General features: G+C 27.0%; 1 protein-coding gene across 1 annotated transcript in view; it reads left to right on the top strand.

The window, feature by feature from the left end:
- The first annotated feature begins 974 nt into the window (after window positions 1–974).
- The window catches only part of LOC117179425 (E3 ubiquitin-protein ligase UBR4), a 94,626-nt gene continuing 79,333 nt past the window's right edge, over window positions 975–16,267 (top strand). Inside the window, exons 1-4 of the mRNA XM_033371197.1 lie at window positions 975–1,096; window positions 1,244–1,341; window positions 8,113–8,564; window positions 14,155–15,747. Of these exons, the coding sequence (XP_033227088.1) occupies window positions 975–1,096; window positions 1,244–1,341; window positions 8,113–8,564; window positions 14,155–15,747 (2,265 nt within the window). The remainder of the gene's footprint in view (window positions 1,097–1,243; window positions 1,342–8,112; window positions 8,565–14,154; window positions 15,748–16,267) is intronic.

Here is a 16,267-nt window from a genome sequence, read left to right as displayed (position 1 = left end):
TCCGCTAAAATTTCCCATATCTTTTTCAAAATTTTTAGTAATCATTTGAAATCTCATTAAAAAAAATAATAAATCGTTTGAAATATTTCCAGCAATCTTAAGTCATTTTTGTATTCTCTTGAAACATTCTAAAATTTTTGAAAAGCTTCTTTTTTCGAAAGTTTTAAAATACATTTTGTTTTAAACTTTATGAAATCTTTTTAAATTTTTAATCACTTTTTGTATTTTTTCCAAAATTTATTTTTGAAAATACTTCAAAGAGTTTAATACAAATTTCAGATTTTTGAAGATGATATACTTAAGATTCCTGGGAAAATTTCACTAATACAAATTTATTAAACAAAACAACATTTTTTATGATTTTAAACCATGTAAAAGAAGTGCCAACTGTAAACAATTTAAAAAGATTTAAAGAAAATTCTAGGAAAATTTCAAAAAATTTTGAAAGATATTTAGAAGTTTCGAAAACATTTTAAAAATAATTTAAAATTTCAAAAGATTAAAAAAAATGTAAATTTTGGTAGTTCAAGATGTATGAAGCAAAAATGTTTTCTCAAGATTCCTTGGAAAATTTTAAATAATGTTTGTTCAAAAATGAATTTTGAGAGATTTCAAACATTTTCCAAAGATTTCTAAAAATGTCAACAAAAATCTGCAAGATTTTCTGATTTTCAATTTTTCAGGCAATTTTTATAATTTTGAAACATTTTTTCTAAATTGTAGGATTAATTTTGGTTAGTTTAAAAGACGTTGAAAAATTCATTTCTTCTCGTAGAAATCTCATTCATTTGGTTTTGACTAAATCATCAAAATTGAGGTAAATTCAAAAATATGTTTCTGTTTGACTGACATCACGTGCTTCCCTTGCATCAAAGAGTTACCAATAAATCCGCCAGATTTCTCTGAATTTCGTTCGCGAGTTGACCAATCAGTTCCTCGGAAAAGGATATTCATGAATCTCGTCAGTTTTCAAAATGGCGGCCAAGAGCGGTGGCTCTGTCGACTGGACATCGATTATAAAGCCAATTTTAACTGCATCTTACGGTTCATTCAACAAAAATGAGATTATCGAGCTCGTGAAAGCAATTGTTAAAAGGTAGGTTTTCAGTTTCATGCAAAACAAAGCATGGAAAGAGCACAAAATTCGCAAAACCGAAACCGTGCTAAGGTGACAGTACAGAAATGGATGCTCGTTAACTAAACGTAGACGTATTTATCGATCTATTTAACGTTTATTTTTCAGTGAATCCGAATTTACGTCCCACGAGGAATCCTACGAGGCCTTTTACACATCCTTTGCTGCTATAGTTGCAGATTACATCAGTGGTTACGCCAATTCTCGTAAGTTTTTCAATGACCTGGCACTTAATGCTTGGGAACTTATTGTATATACTTTGTTATAGATAAAAAACCGTTGTACATATTTGATTTTGTAATCAAAGAATTCGCGACTCAATTTTGATAATGGAATTTCGCGAATCAAAGTGTCGTAAATCTTTAAAATCCTTCAAAATCGAGCACAGTGATTAATTTTCTAAATTTGTTCGTTTCTTGGGGTTTCCCTTTTAAATAAGCGACATCTTGCAAAAGGCCAAAAGCTAAAAAAATTTATTTCGTTCTTTGGCTCGTGTTTACTTCTTGAGAGTCACCTTGATCAACAGATTTGGATTTGTCATCTATGATAAACGATGGCCAAAATGTCGAGGGAAAATTTTAAATTCGGGTTTTATCCTCGCATACCCTTATTTTCTTGTATTTGCATTTTTTTAAAATTAATTCTTGGTAGAATTTCAGCGAGAAATGCAATAATATTATCAGTTTTTATTTTGAAGCATATGTTTTCATTTCAGTCCTTTTTTTAAGAACAAATTATTAAATATTTTGTACTTTTCTATATTAACTAGAATATTTATTTAGTTTAAATTAAAATATTGTAACCTATAACTGGCAAAAAGTATTCTTTTTTTTTTTTTTTTTATTTAACGCAAGTTGAGTGTTTCCGTATTTTTATTTTTAGATAAAACTTTAATTTATTTTTTTACCGGTAATTTTACAAATTTTTAGAAGAAAAATCGGTTCAAATTCGATCTGAACATTTTTTAAAATGATTAGTTGAATTTTTTTCTAATAATGATATTCAGTTTGCCATACGGAAATTGAAAATCTGACTTAAAATTTTTTTATTTTTAAGCGTACATTTTTAATTTAAAGAATTTGAAAATGCAGACTTGAAGACTTAGACAATTTAAAATGGGACTACTATTACTACTATTTGGTTGAAAATTTAATTGTTTTGCTAAAAAATTAACTATTTTGTTTAAAAAATCGTCCTTTCCAATCGAAAATTTAACTGTTTCGTGGAAAATTGGTCTTTTTAGATAAGAAAATTCGGTCTTTTGTATTCAAAATTAGGCATATTTTATGCTTAAATGTAAATTATTTTTAATTGAAAAGTATACTATCGTATTTTTCAACCATAATTAATATCTTAGTTGAGAATTCTTCCAGTTGGTTGAAAATTTAATTAATTTGTTGTTTCGAAAGTCTACTATTATATTTTGGATTCAGAATTAATATTTTTTTGGTTAAAAAATCCACTATTTGGTCGAAAATTCAACATTTTTCAGCATTTTAGAATTTTAAGCCTACATTTTTAATTTAAAGAATTTTAAAATGCATTCTTAAAGTTTTGCCAGTTAAAAATTAAAAGCATTTGCAATTGACCTTTCTTGATAAGCGACATTATAAACGTTATAAACCTTTTTTCAATTTAAAAATAACTTCATATTAATATATACATAATTAAAGGCTTTTATTAAATTAAAAATATTGTTTTAGTCTAAAGTATTCCATTTTTAAACGGGACGATTGAAAAATGCCGAAAAATAAAATTCCCGACACTAAAATTCAGGTAGAAATTCAGCTTGTAATATTACCGAATTTGAAAATTACCTAAGAATACAGTTCCCGGCAGGAAATTGCCCAATTATAAAATATCCTAGCTAGAAAATTCCAGAATTACATATAAAATTCCTGAATTGCAAGAATTCAAAAAATTGTTTTTTTCTTGAAGTATTATTTGATTATTAAGAAAAAATAAACGCTGAATTGAATCCTGCAAAGTTTGTTTGGAAAATGTTATTAGGTTCGTAGAAAATTTAGGCCAAAAATTCTGATTTGTTCGAGGCTCTTGTGTTTTTACATTAATTTGTTTATATAATGTTTATTCAATTGTGGTTATTTTCAATTCGAATAATAATTTTAAAAACTTTGACCAGTAAAAAAATGCATTTGATTATTGTGTTTTTAATTAATAAATAATATTTACAAAAATACAATTTTTAATTGTTTCAATTCAGGAATTTTCTCGTTACGATTTCAAGAAATTTAGAACAAAATGTAGATTTTTCAAGATTTCGAAAAAAGAAGCTTTTGAAGAATTTTCAAAGGTTTCAAGAGAATAAAAATATTTCTAAAGGTTCCTGGGAAAATTTCAAATTGTTTTTATTTGGAACAAATGACATTTTAAATTATTCCGAAAATTTTTTGATAAAATCTCGAAAATTAAAAATTAAACATTTTAATTTAAAAATATTATTTAAAAACTTAAGAAAAATTGAATTAATTTTTTTTAAATGTAGAACCTTTGAAAAAAGAAGTATATTTTTAAAACTGTATTAAAATGAAAGTGAATGTAATTTTCATCTGGAATTTTACAAATTTCCAGAAAAAAATCTGTTCAAATTCGATTTCAATACTTTAAAATAATAATTAGTTGAATTGTTATCTTCATTCGCTTTACAATGCATAATTCGAATATTTTTTAATTTATATATTTTATTTTTAATATTTTTATTTTTAGGCGTAGATTTTTAATTTAAAGAATTTTTAAATGCAGACTTGAAGACTTAAACATTTGCAAATTAAAAGCGTTTTAAATTGAACAATTTTGATCAAAAATGTTTTTATATGATCATCTATAAGTATAAATTAATTAATTACTTTTAAAGTAAAATAGTTTAATTAAAATGTGAACAATAAAAACATTTCCTTGAGATTCTTAGGAAAATTGAAAATGATTTTTTATTTAAAAAAAAATTTTTAAGAGAGTATTTAAAAGATTTTGAAAATTGTAAAACAATAATTTGGACAATATTAAGGAAATTTGGTAAATTTTGCACGATTTTCTAACAATTTTCGAAAAAATTCAAATCATTTAAAAATATATATTAAAGTTCTGAAAACATTGTAAAATAGTTTAAAATTTGAACAAATTTAAAACAACATGTAGATTTTTCGAGATTTTGTGGCTTTTAAAGGATTTTCAAATTACATATTTAAATTTAAAACAATTTATCTTATAATTTAAGAAATGTTCTGTTGAAAAAAAATTATTCGCATAATTAAAAAAACAAAATGGCTTGAAATTGCTTAAAATAATTCAAGTTAAAATAAGTTTATAGTTTATTTAATGTAGGATGCTTTAATACTTGAACAATTTTGGATTTAGCCTTGTTTAATCTAAATGTTTAAAATGTATATTCAATTTGTGCAATATATATTTTTAAATCAGATTTTTTGTGCAATATTTCCCATATTTGTTTCTTGTATTCCATAAAAAATTGATTTACAATCTAAAAGCAAATATAGTATCTGGATGACACATAATTTTTTATGCTGATGACGTCAACATAAGTAAACAAGTTCCCATTTCTCCATGTTTAATAAATTTCAAGCCAGAAACCTTGATTAGATAATAAATTTTTATGTATCTTTCAAGTTTTAAAGTCCCAGGGTGGCCGCTGATCGTAAAAACCGGGAATTAAGAATTAATTTCAAGAGAATATTTAAAAAGATTTTTCGAACTTTCGAGAAAATTTCAAAAAATATTTAAAAATGTAAAGCCGCATATAGATTTTTTAATTTAATTTTTTGGTTGATCCAGAATCGAACTTTTGAGAACGGCAAAAGTACAGAACATTATAGAACAACATAGAGTCTATGATTTAATGTATCTGGTTAATATTTGAAAGCACATTTTTTTTAAAGAACCATGTTTCCTAAACAAACTGTTAAAAAAAAATAAATATTAAAGAAAAACACCTTGTGAAAATAATTGCCACTAAACGACTCAATAGAGACACTTAAATTTTAATTCATTCCTTGATTCTTCAATTTAGAGCAATGAAAATGATAATGTGGATTTATATTTTTGGAACTGAATCTAAATCTTTATACTCTATAATTTATAAAAGTAAAAAATGTTTAATTTAGTAGTTTAACTGGATTTAATTAAAAATTGTTCAGTTGATAAGTTTTAGTAGCTTCCATTTTATTCGTGTAAATTATTGAGCATTTGAAGACAACATTTTTGAATTGAAAATTTCTTAAGTTTAAAATTCAAGTGTTCCACTTTCAATGCATTTTATTACATTATCCAGAATTTAAAAAAATATCATAGAATATTACGGAACTTTATAATATTTTAGTGTGTTTTAAAGAATTTATTCATGAGAAGTGATGTATTTTGCAGGGTTTTAAAGATTTGAAGAGATTTGAAGAGATTTGAAATTCACCCTGAATTCTTTAGAATTCAATTGATGAACTTATTTTTTTCAAATTCCTTGGCATTTTCAAGTGCTTCAAAAAATTTCAGAGGAGTGTAAATGATTTAAATCATTTTTATTATTTTAAAAGATTACAAAGTAATTTCTTATTGATTTCAGTAATTTAATGGGATTTAAAATATTTTCAGAAATTTAAAAAGATACCCAGAAATTAAAAATTTATTTCACACGTTTCAAGGCTTTCAAAGACTGAAATATTTTAGGGTATTTAAAAATATTTTAGAGATATAAAGGGATTTCCAGTGTTTTTAATCATTTTAAGGAATTTTATTATTTTGAAGGATCTCAAAGAATTTTTCACCTGACATGAGTGCTTTCACAGGATTTCGAAGACTTCAAGAGATTTTCAAATATTTTTTACAATTCATTTGTAATTCGTCCTGAATTCTTATTAATTTATCTTAAATCCTTTTAAATTCATTTGACTTAATCTAAATTTTCACTCAATTCTACCCAATTCAATCAATTTTTCCATGTTTTTGAATTGTTTTCAATTAACTTTATTGATTTTTAAATTTAGGCTGATTTTTTATTTATGAATTTCATTTCATCTAATTCTGCTTCTTATTTCTTTTAAATTTCTCTAAATTCGCTTAAAATTTATTGTAATCAATCAAATTTTTTTTTTCGATTCTTAAAATCGTTCCAATTCATTTGAATGCACCTTGAATTGTTCTATAATCATTAGTCACTTCTTGTGTTGGAAATTAGTAGAGTTTCAAATATTTGAAAAGATTTTAAATTTTTCATGGAATTCACCCTGAATTCTTTTAAAGTCTTTGGAATCTCTTTGAATTTTTTTAGTTTACTTGAATCCTTGTAAATGCGCTCAATTCTACTTAATTCAGTGAATTTTTTTGAATTAAATTAAATTAAATTCAATCCAGTTTTACGGAGATGAATGGCATTTTTTAAACATTTTCCCATTTCATTTGAATTCTTTTGAATGTAAATTTAATTGTTCCAAAATCTTCTGAATTTATCCTGAATTTGGTAGTCTTTAAGCGTGAAAAAAGTACCCTTTGATCCCTTTATTTGATCCCATAGGGATTGTGAGACCTGCGTTTTGATTTAAAATTAAATTTTTCTCCTAGATACTTATTTTTTGTTGAAAAGTTCATATTTTGATCTTAAAAAGTCGACTGAAATCTTTTTCAACAGAAAATTGAACTATTTTTTGAAAAATTACGTTTTTAATTTAAAAATTCATTTGTTTTAGCACACATTTATTTGTTTGCTTGTTATGAAAACGTAACTTTTTCGTTGAAATGGTTCTTCTTTACTTGAGTATTGAGTATTCTCCTTTTTGCTAAAAAATAATTTTCTTGGCTTGTAATTTCATTTTTATTTTATAAAAATTCATCAGTTTCGTAGAAAATTATTTTTTGTCTATAAAGTTATATTTTTTGGTTTGAAAATTTAATTCTTGTAGAGAAAACTCGTCTTTCGGATTGAAGGTTCATCATTTCAGATAATCTTTCATTTCTTTCTTGAGTGAAAAATCTTTATTTGTTGAAAATTCGTCTTTTTGGGTTCAATATTTTTTTATGTTAAAAATTTAAATATTTTCTGAAAATTTAAATATTTTTTCTAAAGCCATCTTTTATAGTAGAAAAGACTTTTTTGTGTAAAATAAATTAATAAATTTGAAAAATTTCTATTTGTATCTGAAATACTGTTTCATTCAGTTTATAAAAGATTCTATGTTAAAAGCATCACAAGATTAAAATGCTGGTATTTGAATATTAATTATCAAGTATACTGGGTGTTAGGTACCCAAGGGTATTCAAACGTGTGTTGTGCCGATGGTATCGGATAGTTTTTTACAAGAAAATAAATTAATTATGTTTAATCTATCTAATCTAAGGAGAAAAAGGTTTCATAACAGTTTTTGAAATTTAAAGTAGTTTAAAAAAATCCTTTTTGGACAAAAATTAAAAAATGACTTCTTTCACTCTAAACTTTTTAAGTTTTTGATATTTTTACTTAAAATTTTACTTGAATACTTCCGAGATACGGCGCTTCAAAAATAAATTGAGTCTTATAGTGTTCGTTCCAAAAAAGGTATTTTGCGCGATTAAACGATTTGATTGATCTTAAACAGCGTATAAAAATTATATAAATTCAATTTATGTAAAAATGACCTAGAAAAGTAGTTTTTCATGTCATTTGTTAATCTGGCGTCTTATGGTCCATTTTTTTTAAATTTGGTACGTTTTGATAAAGCGCAAGTAAGTCGCGGGGTGATTTACACCCAGTATGCCCTTTAAGGGTTACTGAAGGCATATAATCTGTTACGTCATTTAATACGAAACCTAAGAGTTCAAATCTTTGTATTTTATTAACCGCGAAATATGTTTCCGAACTCGGAAATGACCTGGAATTGTTTTGTTTGATTAAAACGGCCACCCTAAATTTGCATATTTATTGTTTTCACTTTCCTTGCTCGACGGTGTTTTAAAAGAAAATTAAAATTTTGATTCAGTTTCGAAGAATCAGGTGCCGCTGGTATGGCAAGCATGCAAAATACTTTTGGTCTACTTGGTGGGGAAGTTGCCCCAGAATCAGACGCAACCTGGAGAAGGAACGTCGACAATTCTGACGACGAAACAGCTTCTTTTGGCTATACGTTCCTTGTGCGTTGGGCAATCACTTCTCGCGAAAGCTGAGGAGGTGGCTCTAATTGCAATTCTGAAAAATGCGAAAGTGCCATCAGTCGTTCAACCTTCGTCGACAAACGGAGAAAAGGAATCGACACCTCAACCCATCAAGGAAACGAAGAGGACCCGCAGCGATTTGTCGAGCAATATTCTCGAACAATTGACGATGCCTCTTCAGGAATTCATCCCTTCCATGTCCGTCAGAATCGATGCTACACCTGATGTTAATAAAATCTCATCCGAGAATGCTACTAGCGATCAAGGCTCGGATATAAAGGTATTTAACAAATAACTGTTTTTTTTTTTTATCTTAACAATTCAGAATTGGGTAGTGACTTTTTACAACTAAGTCACTGAAAATTTACGTTCTTTATAACTTTTAGAGATCTTTTGATTAAATTAAACTGCGATTGATTTCGAATTAAAATATTTTTTGGTTGAAGTAATTTAGAATGGTGGTCCATCATTTCGCCACCTGGTGCCGAAAACTGGAATTAGAAATAGTACCTACAATTTTAAAGATGTATTTTAATTTTTGCATAAAAGTGTTTTTACGATTGTTTTGTGAAGTTGAACACAATGATTAAATACTAAAAACAAATCTTCTTAAAAAACAAATCGTTTTAGATAGAATTTCATTCTTATAGAGTGAAACAAAACACATTTTTGTCAAAAAATGTTCTTAACAAACAAACAAAAATAATTATTTCATGTAAGTGTCAATGCATTGTAAGCTTAAATAAACATTAATTAATGTATGTAGCGACAAATTTTGTCCAGATTATGCAAAGAATACGGACAATAGAGATTGGAATTTAAATACGAATTCTACCCTAACTTTTAGATCAGATTTTTAAATAGTCAATATTTTCTGTATAAATTAATAAAAAATTACTTTGAGTTCATGTTTGCTTCAAAATAAGTCCATTTAAGTTTATAATCTGTTGAAAATCACAATATATAGTACAATAATTGTTGTTTTTTTCTTTTATAGAATTTCGCAAATTTCAATGATTTAAGATTAAAATCAAAATTTCGAAAATAGGACAAGTACAAATCGTTAAAAATGAAATATTTTCCGAATACAATTCTAAAAATTCGATCATTTAAAATTCAAAGGTATTAAAACTTTATTATTTCTCATTAAAACTGTTCCAAATTGAAAATTTTCAGACTAAAATTTTTTTAAATTTCTTATTTTTTGAAAGTTTATCTTTTTATTGGATAAAAATTCAACAATTTTGTTAAAAAGTAATCATTTTTGGTTGAAAATTCGACTGTATCAATATAATATTTGGGTATTGAAAAAAGAACTGACATATTTACTGAATGGAAATTCAACTATTTTTAAAAATTTGTTTTTAATTAATGAAAAATCTATCTGTTTTAAGAAAAATGTCATCTTTTTTGGATAAAACTTCAACTGTTGGGTGTAGAAATCAACTATTTTGTTAAAAATTCATTCATTTTGGTCGAAGAAAGTTTATTTTTTTATTAAAAAATCAATTTTTGATCTTGCTGATGAACTGGAATCTTTTTTGGATGAAAGCTCAAATTTTTGTTTTTGTAATTAAAAATTTTTCTGCTTGAAGAGAAATTGCATCTTTTTTTGATAAAAATGCAACTATATAATAGAGAGTTCAACAGTTTTTTTAAAAAGTAATTCTTTTTGGTTAAAAATTCGTCTTCATTGATGGAAAATTAATTTTTTTTTCATAGAAACTTATTTCTTTTTTAAAATTACATATTTTGATCGTAAAAACTCGATTGAAATCTCTTTCAACAGAAAATTCAACTATTTTTTTTGAAAATCTATGTCTTTGATTTAAAACTTGATCGGTTTTAAAAGAAATTTAATTTTTTTAAATTAAGATGCAACTTTTTGGTTAAAAATCATTCTTCTTTACTTGGGTATTCAACTAATTTGTTTGAAGAATTTGGTTGAATCAAATTGTTAACAAATTTTTTTTTTGCTAAAGATTGATATTTTTAATTAAAAATTCATCTGTTCGGTTGAAAGTTTAATTATTTTGTTGAAATTTAATATTTTTCAATTGAAAATTGATCTACATTGTTAAATGTTTCTTTTTTTTCATTAAAATTTTTATTTCATTTTCTTTGGTTGAAAATTTAACTGCTACTTCCCTTTTTTTAAGATTGATCTTTTTTAATTAAAAATTCGCATTTTTTGTTTAAAAAAATTATTTTTCAGTTTAAAATTTCATTTTTGTTAAGTAAAAATACATCAGTTTCAATTATTATTCAATAACTTTGTCAAAAAACCATCTTTTATGATAGAAAATACTTTTTTTTTAAATGAATTAATAAATTTAAAAATTCTAAATTTTTATATGAAATACTGTTTTATTCCGTTTATAAAATATTCTATCTTAAAAATATTACAAGATTAAAATGCTAATATTTGAATGTTAATGATTGAAAATGAAAAATTATTCAAGGAAAAATCAGAGAATTTAACAAATGTTCTCGGTTTCGCATTTTTCCATAAGATCGTACCTATTTTTTCTAGTTCCGATTTTTGTTACCATGTGGCGTATCGCAGTTTAACCATTCCCAATATGAATTAATATATTTTTCGTTAAATATTTTCGGTTTGAGTATGCAACGGCAGGGGAGAAATGACCGGGAATTTAATTTAAAATCCGGGAATTTACTTCTGACCGTGGCCAAATTCAAATTGTCATTATTTTAATAATTTTGGTTAATTTAGAAACGCGATTTCTACTTTTTCTACATTTGTAGGGCATATGAGTGAAAATAATTATAGTTTTTATTGTCCGACAGGGAGTTTCGGCAAAGAAATATAATGGAACTTTGAACAGGGAATTTTACAAAATCTCTGTTCCAAGTCAAAATTCATCACAATTTAAAAGTTCTTTCTACCGAAGTTTAGAAAAAGAAAGTACTTCAAGTAGTTTTTAGATTTATTTAGATGTAGTTTTGTCTTTTTAAATGGAAAATTCATGTATTTCATGTAAAATTTTACGTATTTAAAAAAAAAATCATCTTATTTTGGTAGAAAATGTTTCTTTTTCTCTTTGAAAGTTAATCTCCTTGGTTAAAAATTCTTTTTTTTTTGTTGAAAATTTAAGTATTTCAGTTGAAGATTCAGCATTTTAGTTGAAAATTTACTAGTTTGGTCTAGTAGTCTTTACTAGTTTTTCTATTCTTTTTTTTAGTGCTTTTTAATTAAAAAATCATTTTTTTCCGTTGAAAATGCATACATTTTGTTTTATAAAAACGATTTTTTGGGTAGAAAATCGACCTTTTTGGTAAGCAATAATTTTTTCCTTCGAAAGTTAACCTCATTGTACCAAAATTCTCCCTTTTGCTTGAAAATTCGAGTATTTCAGTTAAATAATCATCATTTTAGTTGAAAACTCATCTTTTAGGCTAGATGTACGTTTACTTAATTGAAAAATAAACTCTTTTGTTAAAAAATAATTTTTTTCATTAAAGATTAATCATCTAAGTTAAAAAATTAATTTCTTTGTTTGAAAAATATATTTTTTTTTTTGCTTAAAATTCAACAAATAAATGGAATTTTTTCTTTTTGTGCAAAATTCGGCTTTTTCGTTTTAAAATTTATTATATCTTTTTCTAAAAAAATCATAAACTTGTTGAAAGTTCGTATTTTTTTATTGGTTTTAACTGTGTTAAAATTCAAATTAAAATATTGTATGGTTCGAATAATATCAAGTATTATATTTTTCTTTGAGAATTGATCTATATTGATTCAAAATTCACGTAATGTGTTTTAAAATAGTTTTTTTTTTAATTGAAAATTAATTTTCTTTTTAAAAATTCATCTTTTTCGTTAAAAATTCAAGTATTCCAATCAAATATTTAGATTTTTTGTGAATTTATTTTTTGGATGAAAATTTAACTAATCCAGTTTAATATCCTATAATTTTAGTTAAAAATTCATCTTTTTGGTTTAAAAGTTATCTATTTCAATTTTAGATACATCATCATAGTTGAAAAGAATGAAAATTCATTTTCTTGATTGAAAATTTAATTATTTTGTTGAAAATTGTTGTTTTTTTTTGTTGAAAATTAATTTTTTAAACTGAAAATGGCACTATTCCACTTTTTGATGAAATTATTATTTTCTTAGTTCAAAATTCTAATATTGTTTCGAAAATTTGTCTTATTTAATTAAAAAATCAACTATTGCGTTAAAAATTAATGTATTTTGTTGAAAAATTGTATTTTTTAATAGAAAATTAATCTTTTTATCATTTTAGCTGAAAATTAATTTTTTTTAAATTGAACTATTTCAGTTTAAGGTTCATAATTTTATTTGAAAATTTATTACTTTGGTTGAAAATTGAACTATTTTTTTGAAAACTCGTTGTTTTTTGTTGTTGAAAATTAATTAATTAAATTAAAATTAATTTAATTAATTTTTTTGGGTTGAATTTAATTATTTTTTATTAAAATTTTTTATCTTTTTTGGTTGAAGTATCAACTAATACATTTTTTCTTTTAAATTCATCTTTTTTGAATAAAGATATAATTACTTGTTTGAGAGTTACTCTTTTGTTGAAAATTCGGGTTTTCTTTGACTGAAAATTAATTTTTTTTTTAACTGAAAACTTAACTATTTCAGTAGCAAATTTAACTGTTTTTTGGTTTTTTGTTTTTGAAAATAAATTTTTTACTGAAAATATAACTTTAATATTTGTTTGAAAAATTTTTTTTTTTTTAATTGAAAATTTGGACTTTTGCAGAAATTAATCTTCTAGGTTAGAAATTAATCTTTTTGTTGGAAATTTAATAATTCTAGTTAAAAACTCATCATTTTGGTTGAACATTCATGTTTTGGGTTTCAAATTCAAATATTCCAGTTGAAGATTCATTATTTTTGTTGATAATTTTATTTGAAAATTCATTACTTTGGTTGAAAATTGAACTATTTTTTTGAAAACCTGTTGTTTTTTGTTCTTGAAAATCAATTTATTTAACTGAAAGTTTAACTATTCTATTTTTTGTAAAAAAAAAAATGGATATTTTTTAGTGAAAAATTAAAGTTTTTGTCTTAAAATTTATTGATTTTTCAAGATTTCGCTCTTTTTTGTTAAATGATGTTTTGAATGAACGTCATGAATTAAAATAAATGTTTGCATTTTGCGGAAATTCTGAATATATTACTTTTAGTTGACCGGGAAAATGACCAGGAAAAACTGGGAATTTTCTTCCAGGATTTTCCTTTCTTTTCTCTATCCTTTCCTGGAAGACCTCGAAAAGTCATGGAATTTTTAAAAAGTGTTTAATAAACTTGGAAAAGTCATGGAATTAAAAAAAAAATAACTGAAAAACCTGGAAAAGTCATGGAATTTTGAAAAAATTACTGGAACTTTTTTAATCGTCTCTATTTTAAAGTCTTAATCATTTAGTATTTTATAGCGAATTCTATATTTGAAAATTGCAAAAGAAAACGTAAGAAAAAGGCAAATATCAAAGTGTAAAAATGAAATGAAATTTAAAATTATATGAGAAAAGCAAAAAAAAAAAAAAAAAAACTGGAAAGGTGTTGAATAACATAAAACATAATATGGTTATGATTACAGAATACTTTTTTTGTTACTTTAATGCAATTATTATTGATAATTGTGTTGAATTCAATCAAACTTATTGATAAATTATTATCATTGCTGAATTAAAAACCAAAAGTAGACCTGGAATTTTTTCAGAATTATACCTCGAAAACCGGGAAAAGTCACGTAATTTTGTAACCAAACTCTTGTAGTAATCCTCTCTATTTTTTTCAAAGCTGACCTGGAACAAAACTGATAAGTAAATTTGCAAATGAAAGAATCATAAAATTCGATTTTTGATTACAGATGATGTTTATAGCCAACAATATAAGCACCCTTCAAAGCATCGGCGCTGGGGACACCTTGCTGGACATGTGCACAAACCTCCCGCACTTGTCTCGCTACACCCGAAAATACCAAACCTTTATAAACCGAAAAAGTTTCTGTCTGCCTTCTAATCACTCGGAGGCTCACACGATTCGCCACAGCCTTCATTCGGTAGTGAACGACATCAACATTGTCCACAGCGTAGTCTCTTTACCAATTCTGGAACCCCTGACACCAGCAAAGCTGGAAAAGCTCTCGCTGCTAACCATGTCGTGTCTTTACTGCTCGATAGCGAACGCCACAGCCTCGAGTATAGTCGGAATAACCAATGCAGTATCGCCAAAATGTAGTACAAATACGGCAGCCAGTGCTCCCGGGAATCAGAGTGGCAAGAGTGCCGAGGAGGAATACGACGCTTTAGCAATAACCGTAGTCGAGCGGAGTTTAGAAATCTTCAGTCTAGTCTCAAATCTAATTAAATACAGTACCCGAGCCGGAGGACACATCCTGCAGAATCATCTTCTAATTGGAGTCTGGCTCCTCGTGGCGGGCCTACAAGCTCAATTGTCGGTGAGCAGTTTAAGCGCAGCGGACAAAGCCAAGGAGGAGAAGGGCAAATCGCCGAGTAAGGCGCGCGATGGAACCGGCAGGATTAATTTAATGAAAGTGCAGCAAGGCTTTGGAGTCTTGTCCGTGGCTCTTGCGTCACACGCTCTCACTTTAATGAGTGCTCTCTTGGAAGATGTGTCTGTTGAAGCTGGACCCAATAGACCGCCAACTCCGGAGCCTGCGCCTCTAGACATCCTGGCAACTGCCACAGCCTTGCAGCGAGCGGCCACCTTCTTCCAAGCAGCTCCACTCAACCATTTGCTGTTTTACTTGGCAACGATCAGTTACCGGAAGGCCTGCACATTGAAGAGGGTGCAGAAACATTCACTCGAGGGTGATACCTTGAGCCAGTCCGACTCGACGACTTACTACGAGGATCTGTTGAGTTGTTCGGAGAATTCGGCTGACGAGGAGGAGGACAGTGAGCCGATTTTGGGACTCTGGTTTGAGGAAACTTTGGCACCTTCCGATGGATCGAGCACTAATACCTCCAAGGAGGCGAACAATGAGCCCACCGTTGAGAGAGCGACAACTGCCATTGTGCCTGATAATCGTGAACCTCACGGTTACATTTCCCTCGCGACTCAGATTTTCCAGTTTATGAATCAGCATTTGCTTGGCAGTCGGAGCATCTATGTCAGGGAGTACGTGATGAATGGATTGGTGGAACAGCAGATGGTGATTCTGGCGGCGATCATCCGGGATTTGGATCATGAAGCTGCAAGAACGGAAACTGGGACAATTTCAGTTTTCTATGGTGCAACTCTGGGCGCCATGTACTCGGAATTTTCCCAGGCCTTGAGTCTTTATACGCATAATTTGCTGACGAGGAATACGTTGAGTGAAACTCTGCAAAATACACTTCTTCAGCATCTCGGAGTTAGTCCCTGGTCTACGGAGAACGCGAGCACTGCCTCCTGGCCACTTCAGGTTTATCCGAGAACTCTGAGCGTTCTTGCACAGGTATTTCAACTCTTGGTTAATTTTGCTAGATTAGAAATTTACAAAACATGAGGGTATTTGTGTTTAGGGTTGTAAACAGGGTGTCTGGCGAACTTGAAAACCTGGAAATCTTCTTAAATTTCTCCATGAGAACCTTGAAAAAACCACTCTGTTTTTGAGTACAGACCAGATTTCACAAGTTTACAGAATAATTCTAAAGATTTCAAAATATTTCAAAGCTTGTATAATATTTCAAAGGATTTTGAACATTTCAAGGAGAGTTCATCAGGGTGGTTGGGGACCAGGAAATGACAGTGAATTTAGTTTTTGACCGAGAATTTTACAAAATTTTTAGAATAAAAATGTTATCCAACTTTCATTTCAACCGGTTTTTAAAAATAATTTGTTAAATTCTGATTTTTATAAAACATTATATTACTTAGTTTAGAATGCTTAATTCGAAAATCTTTCACTGTAAAAATTTGGTATTTTTAATTTTTAAACATATATTTTAATTTAAAGCAATTTAAAATGCCGTTAT

Source organism: Belonocnema kinseyi, chromosome 9 (assembly GCF_010883055.1).
Source record: "Belonocnema kinseyi isolate 2016_QV_RU_SX_M_011 chromosome 9, B_treatae_v1, whole genome shotgun sequence".
Taxonomy (NCBI): Eukaryota; Metazoa; Arthropoda; class Insecta; order Hymenoptera; family Cynipidae; genus Belonocnema; species Belonocnema kinseyi.
The sequence above is the reverse complement of the archived record's forward strand: the minus strand, read 5'-3'. Positions and strand labels throughout refer to the sequence as shown.